The 12,418-nt window shown below is 50.9% G+C and overlaps 1 protein-coding gene across 1 annotated transcript in view; it reads right to left on the bottom strand.

Moving 5' to 3' along the window:
• The window catches only part of LOC125727874 (nectin-3-like protein), a 34,366-nt gene that overhangs the window by 6,196 nt on the left and 15,752 nt on the right, over positions 1–12,418 (bottom strand). The window contains 5 exon segments of the mRNA XM_049004859.1: positions 767–918; positions 1,858–1,975; positions 2,835–2,925; positions 2,927–3,135; positions 4,573–4,920. Coding sequence (XP_048860816.1) covers positions 767–918; positions 1,858–1,975; positions 2,835–2,925; positions 2,927–3,135; positions 4,573–4,920 — 918 coding nt within the window.

The raw sequence follows: 12,418 nt of genomic DNA, 5'->3' as shown, positions 1-12,418 counted from the left end.
TGTAAAGGAGGCAGTCGTGACCATCAGTAGACTAATGCATGTGGATGGGGACAGGGTACACCGAACACCTCACCCAGGTAACACGCACACAGAGTGCCAGTCTCTGGGACCAGTCCAGAGGTTCGGGGACAGAGTTCAGGCAAGAAGCATAGAATGTCTGGAGCAGGAATAAAGGAGTACCAATCACCATAGAGATGATACCATTCACCTTATTCCACCTGGGGGCAAATGGCAGACCTGAGCACCAGGAAGACACACAGGAAGTGGCACATAAAGGCAGGAAGCACAACACAACTCAGGTGGAAGGGGGAGTTGGTCAGTTTTGCGAAAGGTGCACCGTTATCCCATCAAAGACAAAATGACCAAGTTTCCAAAAGAGAATGTGGGACTGGTAGAAGTTTGATGAACTACTCAAAGATGCTTATGTGTTTGAGTGATGCTGTGCCCTGTTTATATCCACAGTCCCATGAGTAGCTTTGAAATACCCATGTACTCATTTTCCTCTCTTTCTACAACAGCTCCCCCTACCTGCTGGAGGACTGAGATCTAGTGTCTAAATATAAAGGATAAAAAAAAAATCAATTATACATCTCCAAGGAGATTTTAACTTTAGCAATGCTTGAAATCCAGTAATAAAATCCATAATGACTACTCTCTGCAAGCAGCAAAACCAACCCTAATTTTCACAGTAGTTTATGAAGAAAGTCCTTTTTGATTTAAGAAGAGTACCTCAAAAACAGAGAGGGAGGGGGAGGAGTCTCCTAACCTTGGACTCGGATCCGCGTGTCCCTGCTGCGCCTGCCGATGCCGTTTCCTGCCTCACACCTGTACACTCCAGAGTCATTGCGGCGCAGTAGGTGGCTGAAGACCAGAGTATTGTTGACCACATAGACGTCCCCAGGAAGCTCATCATCCAGCCTGGGGGTGGGGAGATGCACGGGGGACACAAACGTGTGAATCTTGGGGGAAGTGAAAGAGGGAAAGCCTGCCAGCACTGTGGAGAAAAGGGCAGCCCTTCCGCACTCTTGCCCTCCTGGATTCACACCCTTCCTGACAAGGTCAGGCTCGTCTGGCCTGCATGACTTAAGTGCAGAACCAGAAGAGATTCCAGAGAATGATCTCAGACATGATCTCAATGGCTCTCAACTCCAATACTAAGAAACAGGAGGATACAATATATGATAATGGTAGAGAACAGCTATGGACTGAGAACAATGAATCGCAGACAGCAATATGAACAGGATGTGACCTCAAGTATGTCTGTAACAGGGTCACCTTCCATATAAAAAAGATCATAGCAGAAAGCCAACTGATACGAGTAAACGGATATGAAACCCCTCAATGAAACCTATGGTGTAGGTCAAGGGTGGCAGTCTAATCCGCAAATGGACCAGTGTGTATGCAGGTTTTTGGCATGGCCTTTAGGTCAGCTGTTGAAACCCAGGTGTGAGGACTCTTCATCCAATCAATCCCCTAATTAGTAATCTAATTAGGGAGTTGTAGGGAAAATCCACATACCAAACAGTCCTTTCTGGATAAGACCCCCCCCTCCCCTGGTCTAGGTAATTTGTCGCTTGAATAGTTCAAGGTAAGGATGATATGATCTTTAATAACTGAACCAGGTCCATTAAAGGATTAACAAGTATGACCCTGTAAGGACAAAGGCAAAAAAAACGCTAGATCCAGAACAACGTCTGCAATCAGTATCTGGCACTTGTTAGGCATGATCTCAGACACAGCTGTGTAGTATGTATACGGCTGAGATGTACACCACGTGTATGACATTATCGCTAGAGTACTGTGCTACAACCCTACAGAAGGTTCCAGTACAACGCTGAAGTTAGCAAGTTGACCCACCTGGTCCACGTGTATGAGCGGACTGGAGGGTTGGCGTTGGCCCGGCATTGGAGCTGGGCATTCTCCTGCCCGATGAACCAGTCCCCTTCATATCCCACGACCGTCACATCTGGGGCGACTATGAAGGAGCGGATGCAGGGTCAGAAATACAGTTCAACCCACCATGGGAAACGCACAGCATCACTACAATTTTAATGAACATCCAAGACACTTCTGTCTGTATGAAGCACAATGCATAGTTTTCACCAGCCAGCAAGGCAGGAGATATTGAGGTTTTATAAGGATAAACAAGGAAGATGAGGTAGAAGGGATTGGAAGATGGGAGACAGACACAGAAGTGATGAAGATGAAATTCTGGAAGAGAAAACCGGTAAATTCTCCTCAAACTCTGCCAACATACCTGAAAAAACAGCAGGTCGAACCCGCTTAAGTTCTATTTGACCCATATCTCCTCTGGGTTCCTGGAACAGCAGCTGCTACCACTAGCTGAAATAGCCAAGTCCGAAGTCCACACTCTTCACTTTCCCACCCTCCTGGGACCTCTATCCTTCCATTTGTCTGCATTCATCCCTCCATCTCTCTCATTCGTGTCTAGCAGTTGCTAAACCTGATAAATTTTTAATGGAAACGTGGCCGTCCGATGTGGGATGTGAGCCGCGACGTCGGCGTGCGGAGGGAACATGCATTAATAATTACAGCACTAAAAAGACCTGCAGAGGGAGAGTGGGGGAGGAACCTATTTAAGGGGCCTTTTGCCACGACACCAACCTGCACTAACCCTTCAATCTTATTACTGCAGCCACTGTTTTGGAGAGACATCAAACCAGCTGGCTGCCTGTTCTCTGGATTTCACTAACACTCCCCTTCATGGATCTGGTTCATTGGCAGTCTAGATGATTGTCGCCAGTCCCGTCCAATGAGTCCCCCTCATTCCCACTCACCCAATCGGATAGAAGAAAGAGGCCCCGCCCACTTACACTGCACATTGATTTGGTAGGGGATCCGGAACTCTGTCTGCAGTGCCGGGTGACGCACCACGCACGTGAGGCTTTGCCCCTGGGCGTGGCGGGGTCGGGTGCCAGGCGTAGCGAACCTGCGTGGTGGTGGTGCCGTTAGCCTCCGCCTGCAGGTGCACCTGCGAGCGGCCGAAAAGGTTGGACTCCCAGGAGACTTCGGCCTGGGGGAGGGCCCGCTCCGCCGTGCAGGTGGCCACCACTGTCTCGTTCCCACCGTCCAGCAAGGGGGCGGAACCTGCTGACACGTACACCTTCGGCTCGACTGGGAGAAGCAAGATGGAGGGGTGGAGACAGAAGAGAACAGGAAAGAGGACGAAGAAAAAAGTGAAGAAGAGGGAAGCGGAATAATTAAAGATGAAATAAATTCATCACTTATCTCTTATCATGTAATTTATGCATGCGCTGTGGAACCTGAGGACTGCTGTCTCAGGTCCCAGGAGGGAACCCTTAAGGGTCTGAAACATCTTGTGGGAAAGACTTGTCAGCTAAGCAACTTTAAAAAAGAAAAATCAATCCTAAGGGGGTACACCGTCACCTCTCCATCAGGTGCCCTCTGGACCGCAAAGACCAAGAGCTACATCAACTGGCTCTTGTTCGCTATTACCAGGGGTGGGGTGGGGCAAAGGGAGGGAGGTCACGCGATGTGGGAATGATCACAACCAATCTACTTCCTCTTAGAACTTTGGGTTTGGGAACCCCCACTGTCATCATGACAATGGGAAGGAGGAGCCACTCAAATCACAGCACATCACAACGCGTGTCTGCTTCCAGTATACAACACAGACATGTTTACTAGTACCCCCCCCCCAGTCAAATGCAGAGTACAAGGAAATGCATGCATGCCTCTCTCAGAACAGTAATAACAAACACAGACCAGAGCTTATATGCATCGACATCAGACACACAGACGTCCCACCTCCCAGGCCAATTCTCATCTCAACCCAGAGGATAACATGCCTTCGGGCCGTGGTACGCAAACTCAGCTTGGAAAGACCGAGGTGCAATAGCTACAGCATAATACTCAACTAAAACACCAGGATCTGCTTTGCTGTGTGTGTGCGTGTGTGCGTGCGTATACCTATCCTTATGGGGACACAATGTCCCCGTAACGTGATATATATCCGTTTTTTTTCCCCATATGGGGACTGGTTTCCTAAAATTCTGTTTTATTAAAAATCTGTGACTGCTATGAAAAAACTAAAATGCAAAAAAAACTCGTATTTTGCTTGGTTACTTATGGTTATGGTTAGGGCAGGGTGGGGGTTAAGGTCGTCATAGCTAGCATTAACATTTTTCCCATAGAAGTGAATGAGCGGGACCCATAAGGATAGGTATACCCTACATGTGTGTGTGTGTGTGTGTGTGCGCGTGTGTGAGTGTGTGTGAGAGAGAGAGAGAGAGAGAGAGGAGAGAGAGAGAGAGAGAGAGAGACAGACAAACAAGCTTGGGGATCATTAATCATCCCACTAATGAGCCCAACTCTCCCCAAGCTGAGGAAAATGAAAAACATCTATTAGGAGCGCATGTATGCAGGAAAAATGTGTGTTTTCCTAGTTAAAATAAAGTGACTGGAGTATTTCGGGGTGGAGTTTTTTTTTAACAGATGAAAAAGGAACTACAACTCCCAGAATTCCATGCCATAAGGTCACTGGTAGAATAAAATGCCCTTGCATAAAGGTGCAGGACACGCACAGCTTACCCATGACGCTGATGTGTGTCGAGGCCTGGGTGTTACCCAGGGGGAATGTGGCCACCTTGCAGGTATAGGTGCCAACGTCAGCAAAGCCCACGTCCGCCAGTGTGATGGTGGCATCGTGCGATGATGGCGAGTAGAAGGCCAGGCGCTTGGCGTAACTGGGGGCAACGGAGGTGCCAAACTGCGGATTGAAGACTGCCAGCGTGATGGAGCCCGAGGGCAGCCGGCGCTCCCAGGAGCTCTGGGTCAGGCTCAGGTTGGAGCTGACCTCCACCTGGCAGCCCAGTGTCACGTTCTTCCCCAGCACGGCGCTGACTCTCTCTGGCACGCGCACCCGGTTGCCCCCTGCCGCTGCGGAGAGACAGGGCCAGTTAGGGAAGGTGCCACCTCACCAGGAAAGGGCGGGGGCGGGCGTGATGACAAGGGATAACCTATTAATTACAGTTAGTGCTACAATCAGAGTCTGTCATGAAATCAACTTCATGCATACATTAATACATTTTGCCCCCCAGACTGTGAAACACATTTCAATGGGGGGGGGGGGGGGGGGTTACAGTCATGTCCATGTGTCTGATTTCTTTGGAAAGTTCAGATGCATGGACTAAGAAAATGGATGGATGGATATAATTAAGGCTTAAAGTTTTTTTTGTTTTGCTGTTAATTTCTCTCGTGATTCTCCATCACTGCATTCTTGATTACTTTCCAAAAGTTACCAAGCAACCCCCCCACCCACCCCGATTCTGCCTGCCCCAAACCAAGTGTGGTTAAAGGAAACTGCCCGACTTGTCAACCCACCTATATCATCTTATTCTCCCGTAGTCACCCTTACTACCATCTCCCCCGATCTGAATTATTCCTGAACATTCCCAACCCTCCACTAACCAGGTAACCCCCCCCCAGGCAGATAATGTTACTTCCTAGTAAAACCTGCATATCGCACAATGAGCATAGCACCTCCTACTGGCCAACCAGACGCCGGAACGTGACTTACAGGCCCCAAGCATCAAGAGCGTTTCTGCAGCACCTCCCCCACCCGCCTCGCCAAGAGCAGCTTACAGGGGGTTTGGGAGCCAGCTGGCAAACACTCCAGCAGCTCGACGTCACTATTATTTTTACACTTGGCAGGATGTGTCTTCCAAATCCCAGCCAGAAGAGCTTCCTGCACAATTAAAATTTCATAATTGAAAATGCCCATTACAGGGCAAGACTATTGGCAGTGAATTACAGGGAGTTTCCTGGAAATAATGAGAGCACCATGGGGACCACTTTCAAAAGTAGCCCCAGAGGACGAGAAGGCCAGCGGATAAATAAAAGCCTTCAGAGGAGAGGAACATGGAAAGGGAGCCGCACAGGGCGATGCAGGACAGCGTCTGCCTGAGATCACCAGCACCAGGTCAAATCAGCTTTATAGCGAGTCAGGGGTCAAAGGGCATCTGCCGAGATAAACGAGACAGGCCCGCACATAAACAGAGTGGGAGCGGGAGCCTCGGAACTGGGTGGTGCGCAACACCCTCTAATATTTAATTCAGATTCATTCATGGTCCCCAATAAATAGACCTTTGTTTTTAAATTCTGAAGTTGCACCCCTCGCCCAAACACCAAACTCTCCTATGCTGCTGCCCACAAGCCATCTTCTATAAGTCTAGGTATTTTTAAAGAGTAAATGACTGTCAATTGAAAGTGAGTCACCGGCATGAGCAGGGCGTGTGTGGCACAATAGGGGCCAACCTTATTAACCAATAATATGGTTTTGAATCTATGAGAGACAGTGAACAAGGCACTCAGAGGACCAATCAGCTTTCAGCTTGGGGCAGTGTCCCTGGGATCCTCCCCTATGCATGAGATATTTTACTCAGGGTACTATGATATGGTGCGGGTGGGGTGGGATGGGTTGGGGCCACTATAAGGTCAGCACTGTGCTTTTTAACAAGCACTGACAATTTCTAAGTGCCCCCCCCCTCCCCACTACCCCCCTCCCCCAAGGCCCAACATGGCCACCCCAGACAGCCCAGCACTAAGCAAACATCTGAACAGGCTGCAGAACGTCACTCTGCAGTCCTGCTGAGTGCTACTCCTCGCAGTTGAAGCTCCACTCCATGCAAGAGGAGGGAAGACAAGCAAGGCTCTGGAATGAAAACGAGATAACGGAAGCAATTAGGAGGCTCGTCCGTCTGCACGTGAGCCCGGTAGTCAGGCAGCCCCCTCCCTGCAGAGGGCCAGGGAGGATGCATTAACCACAGGAACAGAAAGCTGAGAGAAGGAGACAAGAATGACAGATTCTTGGGTTGGGCCAAACCAGCGTAGAGGACAAACTAAACACTGTGCATCTTCTAAATGGACACGACCCACCCCAGTTTTGGCTTGTATTCAACACTCTGGCATCCAACTGGATCACTTTGGGGCTCATCTTCCACGCTCAAAGCCAGCACTTCAAACACATCATTCCCAGTCTCTCGAGTGGCCGAGGATGACCCAACTCCATTATCTCCACCCACTGGGGAACTGAGAGCGAGGAGCTTAGACGAGCATTTTAAACAGGCCAACAAGCCAAGCCCTGAGATGGGGAGTGGGGGCTGGGGGGGAAAGCTAAATCCTATAGCAAATTACAATTACTGTAACCGCTTAAACCAGACTGTGGCACAATGTGGGTCCCTCTCCACTTCTTGGTCTGCCCCATCCCACTTCCTGTCTGAGCTCCACCCTCTTCCTGGTCCCAGCAAGGTGGGCAAGCTCCAAAACACGGAGTCATTGCAATCAACCTCTTTCCTTGTGTCACACCCATCAGCACGATTGCAGAGGTTAGGGGACGGAGTTTGAGCAGAGCCGAAACGAAAGGGGTTTGCCAAAGCTCCACTTGAACCAACATCCCGCTGACCTCAAACGCTAAACTGGAAAGTCAAAGCGTGAGCAATGCTCAGTTACCAGGTATTACACATGAAGGGCAGAGTACTGAGGGCGCAGTTAAACTGCGGGACACAAAGTGCTGAGGAGGGAAGCCAACGTTTATAGGTCAGCCTGAGGGATCGATCCCATGCAGGCACAAAATCAGCCTCTTAACTTGTATTACAGGAGCTTCTGTTTTTTTTAAATGGCTGAACTGAGCGTGAAGATTGCAGTCATTTCCTGTGTGTGTGGTCTGCTACTCGGAGGCACACGACCAGCATGGCGTAAATCCCACTTTGGCCCAGATGGAGAACTGGCTTGTTCCACAGCCCTACCGCCTTTCACCCTGTGGTCAGATCTGCCATGACCCTGCAATCCCAATCCAAGCACTGGGCACATGGCAGAGCCCAACAGAACCAGAGATACAATGGACCGAATCAACAGTCACTTCACTTCACTTCACTTCACACACACACACACAAACACAACATAATGACACTGACATGACAGTGGTGTCCCCCAAACACAGACACAGGCTGAAGGACCTTATGAGTACTGCCTATGTAAACCTCGCCGATCCCCCCCCCCCCCCCCAAACTAATAGTTAATTGCATCAAGCTGCCACATGCAAGACGTCATCGTAAATCAGAACCCTCCGTGTCGCTTGGCAACTGAGCCCAAACATTCCAACTGGTTGGTCGCCGTGCCAACAAAACCCACTCCCATTGCCTTCCGTCCCCTGCAGCCCCGTCTGGCTCCAGCAACCGGATCGCAGCCCATTTTACAACCTAAAGCAAAAGGCCACCAGCACACGCACTGACAGCAAGACATAAAACCCGCACACGGCCTGACTTGAGTCGGCACCTTAGCCACAGTCTAGCAAAAATAAAACCAACAAAGAGGGGGGGGCAAGAGAGAAAGGTGATAGTGGTCATGATAACCACAGTTTAAAAAAAAAAAAAAACTCCCCATTAAAGCAACAACACCAGGACCCAAAACCCCCCCATCAAGGTCAGCTGAACTGAAGCTATACTGATGGAATGCATAGAAGGCCTAGAATAAACTACACCCCCCTCCCTAAAATTAAACTAGGTTGCAAACTCAAGGAGTGGGAGGGGGGGGCATGTCATCCGTTTCTATGGGGGGGAGGGGTCTGTTCCCAGAATTGCACCAAATTTATTCCCTCCGCATCCATCCATCCATCCATCCTCCTACCTCTAATCCTGGTCAGTGGGGGTTCATGGGGACTGAGTCCCCATACATTTTTATCTAAATCTTCCAGCATGTTTAGGAAAATATTGGGGCCCCAGGGCTCCATGATGGCTCTGCTGTAGGTCAAGAGGGTCCCCCCAAAATTAGATGAATATGCAGAACAGCCCTCCCCTAAGAAGCAGCAGAAAGGAGGAGGATCTGCTTACATCATTCCCTGGGTCCCACCACAGGCTTACAGACCAGCCATGATTTGGTGCCCCACTGGCCCACGATGGAGAGCACAGAAGCAGCTCTGTGACAGATGATACCGCACTAGCTTTTCAGTTTGAGCGTAACTAAAAGATTACGTCAGACCTCCTTAAAGTGCAATTCAGTAGTTCGTTCCTCATGCACAGACCATTCGTAGGCAGATCCACCCCAGAACCAAGCCCGTCCCCGAGAATCTGAACACCTTCTAATGGCAGAGTCGAAGCAGCAAAAGGTGTAGAAAACCAGACGCCCCGGACAGCGCTGGTGTGAAGAGGAGCCAAAAATGACAGCGGACACCGAAGGTGACAGACTGCCAAGTGGCCAGAAGTGGACCCAGCCAGTTCCCGTCTTAAAAGCCTCCTTTCCTGGGCCGGCACCTTTGCGGATTCTGGTTGTCATGTTAACTCAACAGTCTAGCTTTTAATGGCATCAGAGGTAACCCAGAAAAAGTTACAACACAAACACACACATTCATTCATTCCTATGGACATAACCCTAATCCTAACAATGACAACCTTATGCCTATGGTTAAGTAACCAATCAAAATACAAGACTTATGGTATACATAGTTTGAGTGCAGGCACAGATTTTTATAAAATTGAGGTTATCCTTGCGGGGGACCGAAAAAAATGTCCCCTCAAGGTCAAAATAACAGGTTTGTATCACATTGTAGAGAAATCTGGTCCCCCACAATGTAATAATCTCTCTCTCTCTCACACACACACACACACACTTAGCAGGAGGCATCCAAGCGAGGCTGATGAGATGAGGGCGGGAACAGAGACAGAAAGGAAAGCAGTGGACAAAAAAAAAAAAAAGAAAAAAAAAAGATTGTGAGGTAAGAGACCCCCCCTCCCCCGGCTCACCAGAAGATATCCATCAAAACGATCACAGCACCTCTCTCCCACCAAAGGCATATAGACGTGGGGGGGTGCCCTGGGGGCAAGTGGGACCACAGGGACAGTCACATGCATGTATCCCCTTACCTGTGGTGGGGCAGTGCCCCCAGCTCAGCATGCATGCCCTGCAGCAGGAAAACCACTAAACCACTACTTTCTCGCGGGAAAATCCCAGCCCCCCCCCCCCAAAAAAGTGCTGCAATTCATTTTTTCATTTCCATGTATAACACACACACACACACACACACACACACACACACACACACACACACACACACACACACACACACACACACACGTGCCAGAATCCTTAACTGGTTCCAGACAGGACGTACAAGCGATGAAAAACACTCCCCCCCCCCCAAAAGAACGCCATACCACTGGAATTCTGAAATCGGGGGTGGGATACAATATGGGCAGCAGAACAGAGGATGTCACAGGAAACAGGACCAGACACCCCCGGGAACAGCAGAGAACGGGAGAAGCGGAACCAGAAAACACCGGGATGCGGATGCAGATGGAACCCGGATACGGAATTCTGGCGGCACTGCAGTAGGGGGGACCCAACGGGACCCTGAGGAGCCAAACACACACACCCGGAGTAGACAAGTCCCCAACAGAGAAGCAGGGAACATGATACAATCCCACGATGCATCTCTGCCAAAATGCCTAGCACAGAAAGTAACGCGTTCTTTTGGGGGGGGGCACACCCAGGACGTCGGAACAGTCTGCCCGCTGTTCAGTTTCCCATTTCACGGTTCACATTTCCTCCCGATCGTCATCACTTCCTTTAGGCTGACTGCCAGCTTTTCTCTATCCTGTGTTAAATAGCCCCCCTCCGCCCGCCCCCCCCCCAAAAAAATAAAAAACAGACACAGCATTTACACTCTCATGGACCTCGGTACTCATACTACACAGTGAGAGCCCCCCCCACCCCGCTCAAGATCACGACGTCAGAGCACCGTGTCCAATGCGTCACGTCATACTCATCCCCCCCCGGGGAAAGGAATAGAGGCAGGACACCCCCATACAAGACAAGGTCACCACGGTGATAAAAGGAGCTTATTAAGCACAGTCCGGCGATGTCGTCGATGAAGGAGCCTGGCACTGGGGATATGGGGGGTGGGTTTAATGAGAGGGACGAGGTGTTGAACGGGGCCCCCAAAACAAGCTGTCGCTGCAGATTTCTTGGACCTACCTCCACGCTGCGATTCCTAATCGTGCCCGGGAAGCGACTCGCTGGCCAACCGACGTCAAAGCAGGACGCGAGGGGGAGGGCAAGGGGGCGTGCGCGAGGGGGAGGGCAAGCGGGCGTGCGCGAGGGGGAGGGGAAGCGGGCGTGCGCGAGGGGGAGGGGAAGCGGGCGTGCGCGAGGGGGAGGGGGAAGCGGGGCGTGCGCGAGGGGGAGGGGAAGCGGGCGTGCGCGAGGGGGAGGGGAAGCGGGCGTGCGCGAGGGGGAGGGGAAGCGGGCGTGCGCGAGGGGGGAGGGGAAGCGGGCGTACGCGAGGGGGAGGGGAAGCGGGCGTACGCGAGGGGGAGGGGAAGCGGGCGTACGCGAGGGAGAGGGGAAGCGGGGCGTACGCGAGGGGGAGGGGAAGCGGGCGTACGCGAGGGGGAGGGGAAGCGGGCGTGCGCGAGGGGGAGGGGAAGCGGGCGTGCGCGAGGGAGAGGGGAAGCGGGTCGTGCGCGAGGGAGAGGGGAAGCGGGCGTACGCGAGGGAGAGGGGAAGCGGGCGTACGCGTGCGGCGCCTACAACAGGCCGCCTGGCCTCCGTCAGGCTGAATTGGGCGGCAGCCCCAAGGCTATAAGACATGCCCACTTTGTCCATTTACCCAATGGATGCTTAATAAAATTATGACAAATTAAATTATTAGGGAACAATTGTCCATCTACTAACCACTTACCCTGGTCAGGGTCAGAGGGGGGCCTGGTGCCTCCCCCAGGCCACACAGTGCACCAAGCTGGGGTACATCCTGAACGGGATGCCAGTCCATCACATGGCGAACGCACACGCACACGCACACAGGCGTACCTATCCAAATGGGGACCCTCCACTCATTTCTACGTGGGAAAACCCTTATGTCAATCAAAACACCCCTAACCGCTACACAGCCCTAACCTTAGGTAACCCAATGTACAAGACATTTGGCATCATCACTGCATTCACAGATTTTTATAAAACTGAGGTTATCGAAACAAAATTTGAAAATGTTCCCAAAAGTAAGGAAGTTTCAGGTTTAACCACACTTTGGGAACATTTTGGTCCCCAAATGTGATCTATGGACGCACGCACGCACACACACACTGCTGTGAAAGAGCATTGTGCGATTTCCTCCCGCAAGCTTGTTTTGTTATTAGGCAGAATTTGCATGCATAGGAGAATGGTGCATGGCTTAGTGGGGTGAAGATGCTATACCAGTGATCAGAAGGCCACTGGTTCAAATCCCAGACTCAGCAGTGATGTTACTGTCAGACCCTTGAGCAAGACCTTTAACCCCCAATTGCTCCAGTGACCATCTGTACGTGGCTTGGGATAAAATAAACGTAAAAGGGGAATTTACAGACTGCAATTAGCCTAGCATGTCGAGAGGGAAATCATAAAGAGT

This window comes from Brienomyrus brachyistius, unplaced genomic scaffold (genome assembly GCF_023856365.1).
Source record: "Brienomyrus brachyistius isolate T26 unplaced genomic scaffold, BBRACH_0.4 scaffold123, whole genome shotgun sequence".
Taxonomy (NCBI): domain Eukaryota; kingdom Metazoa; phylum Chordata; class Actinopteri; order Osteoglossiformes; family Mormyridae; genus Brienomyrus; species Brienomyrus brachyistius.
The sequence above is the reverse complement of the archived record's forward strand: the minus strand, read 5'-3'. Positions and strand labels throughout refer to the sequence as shown.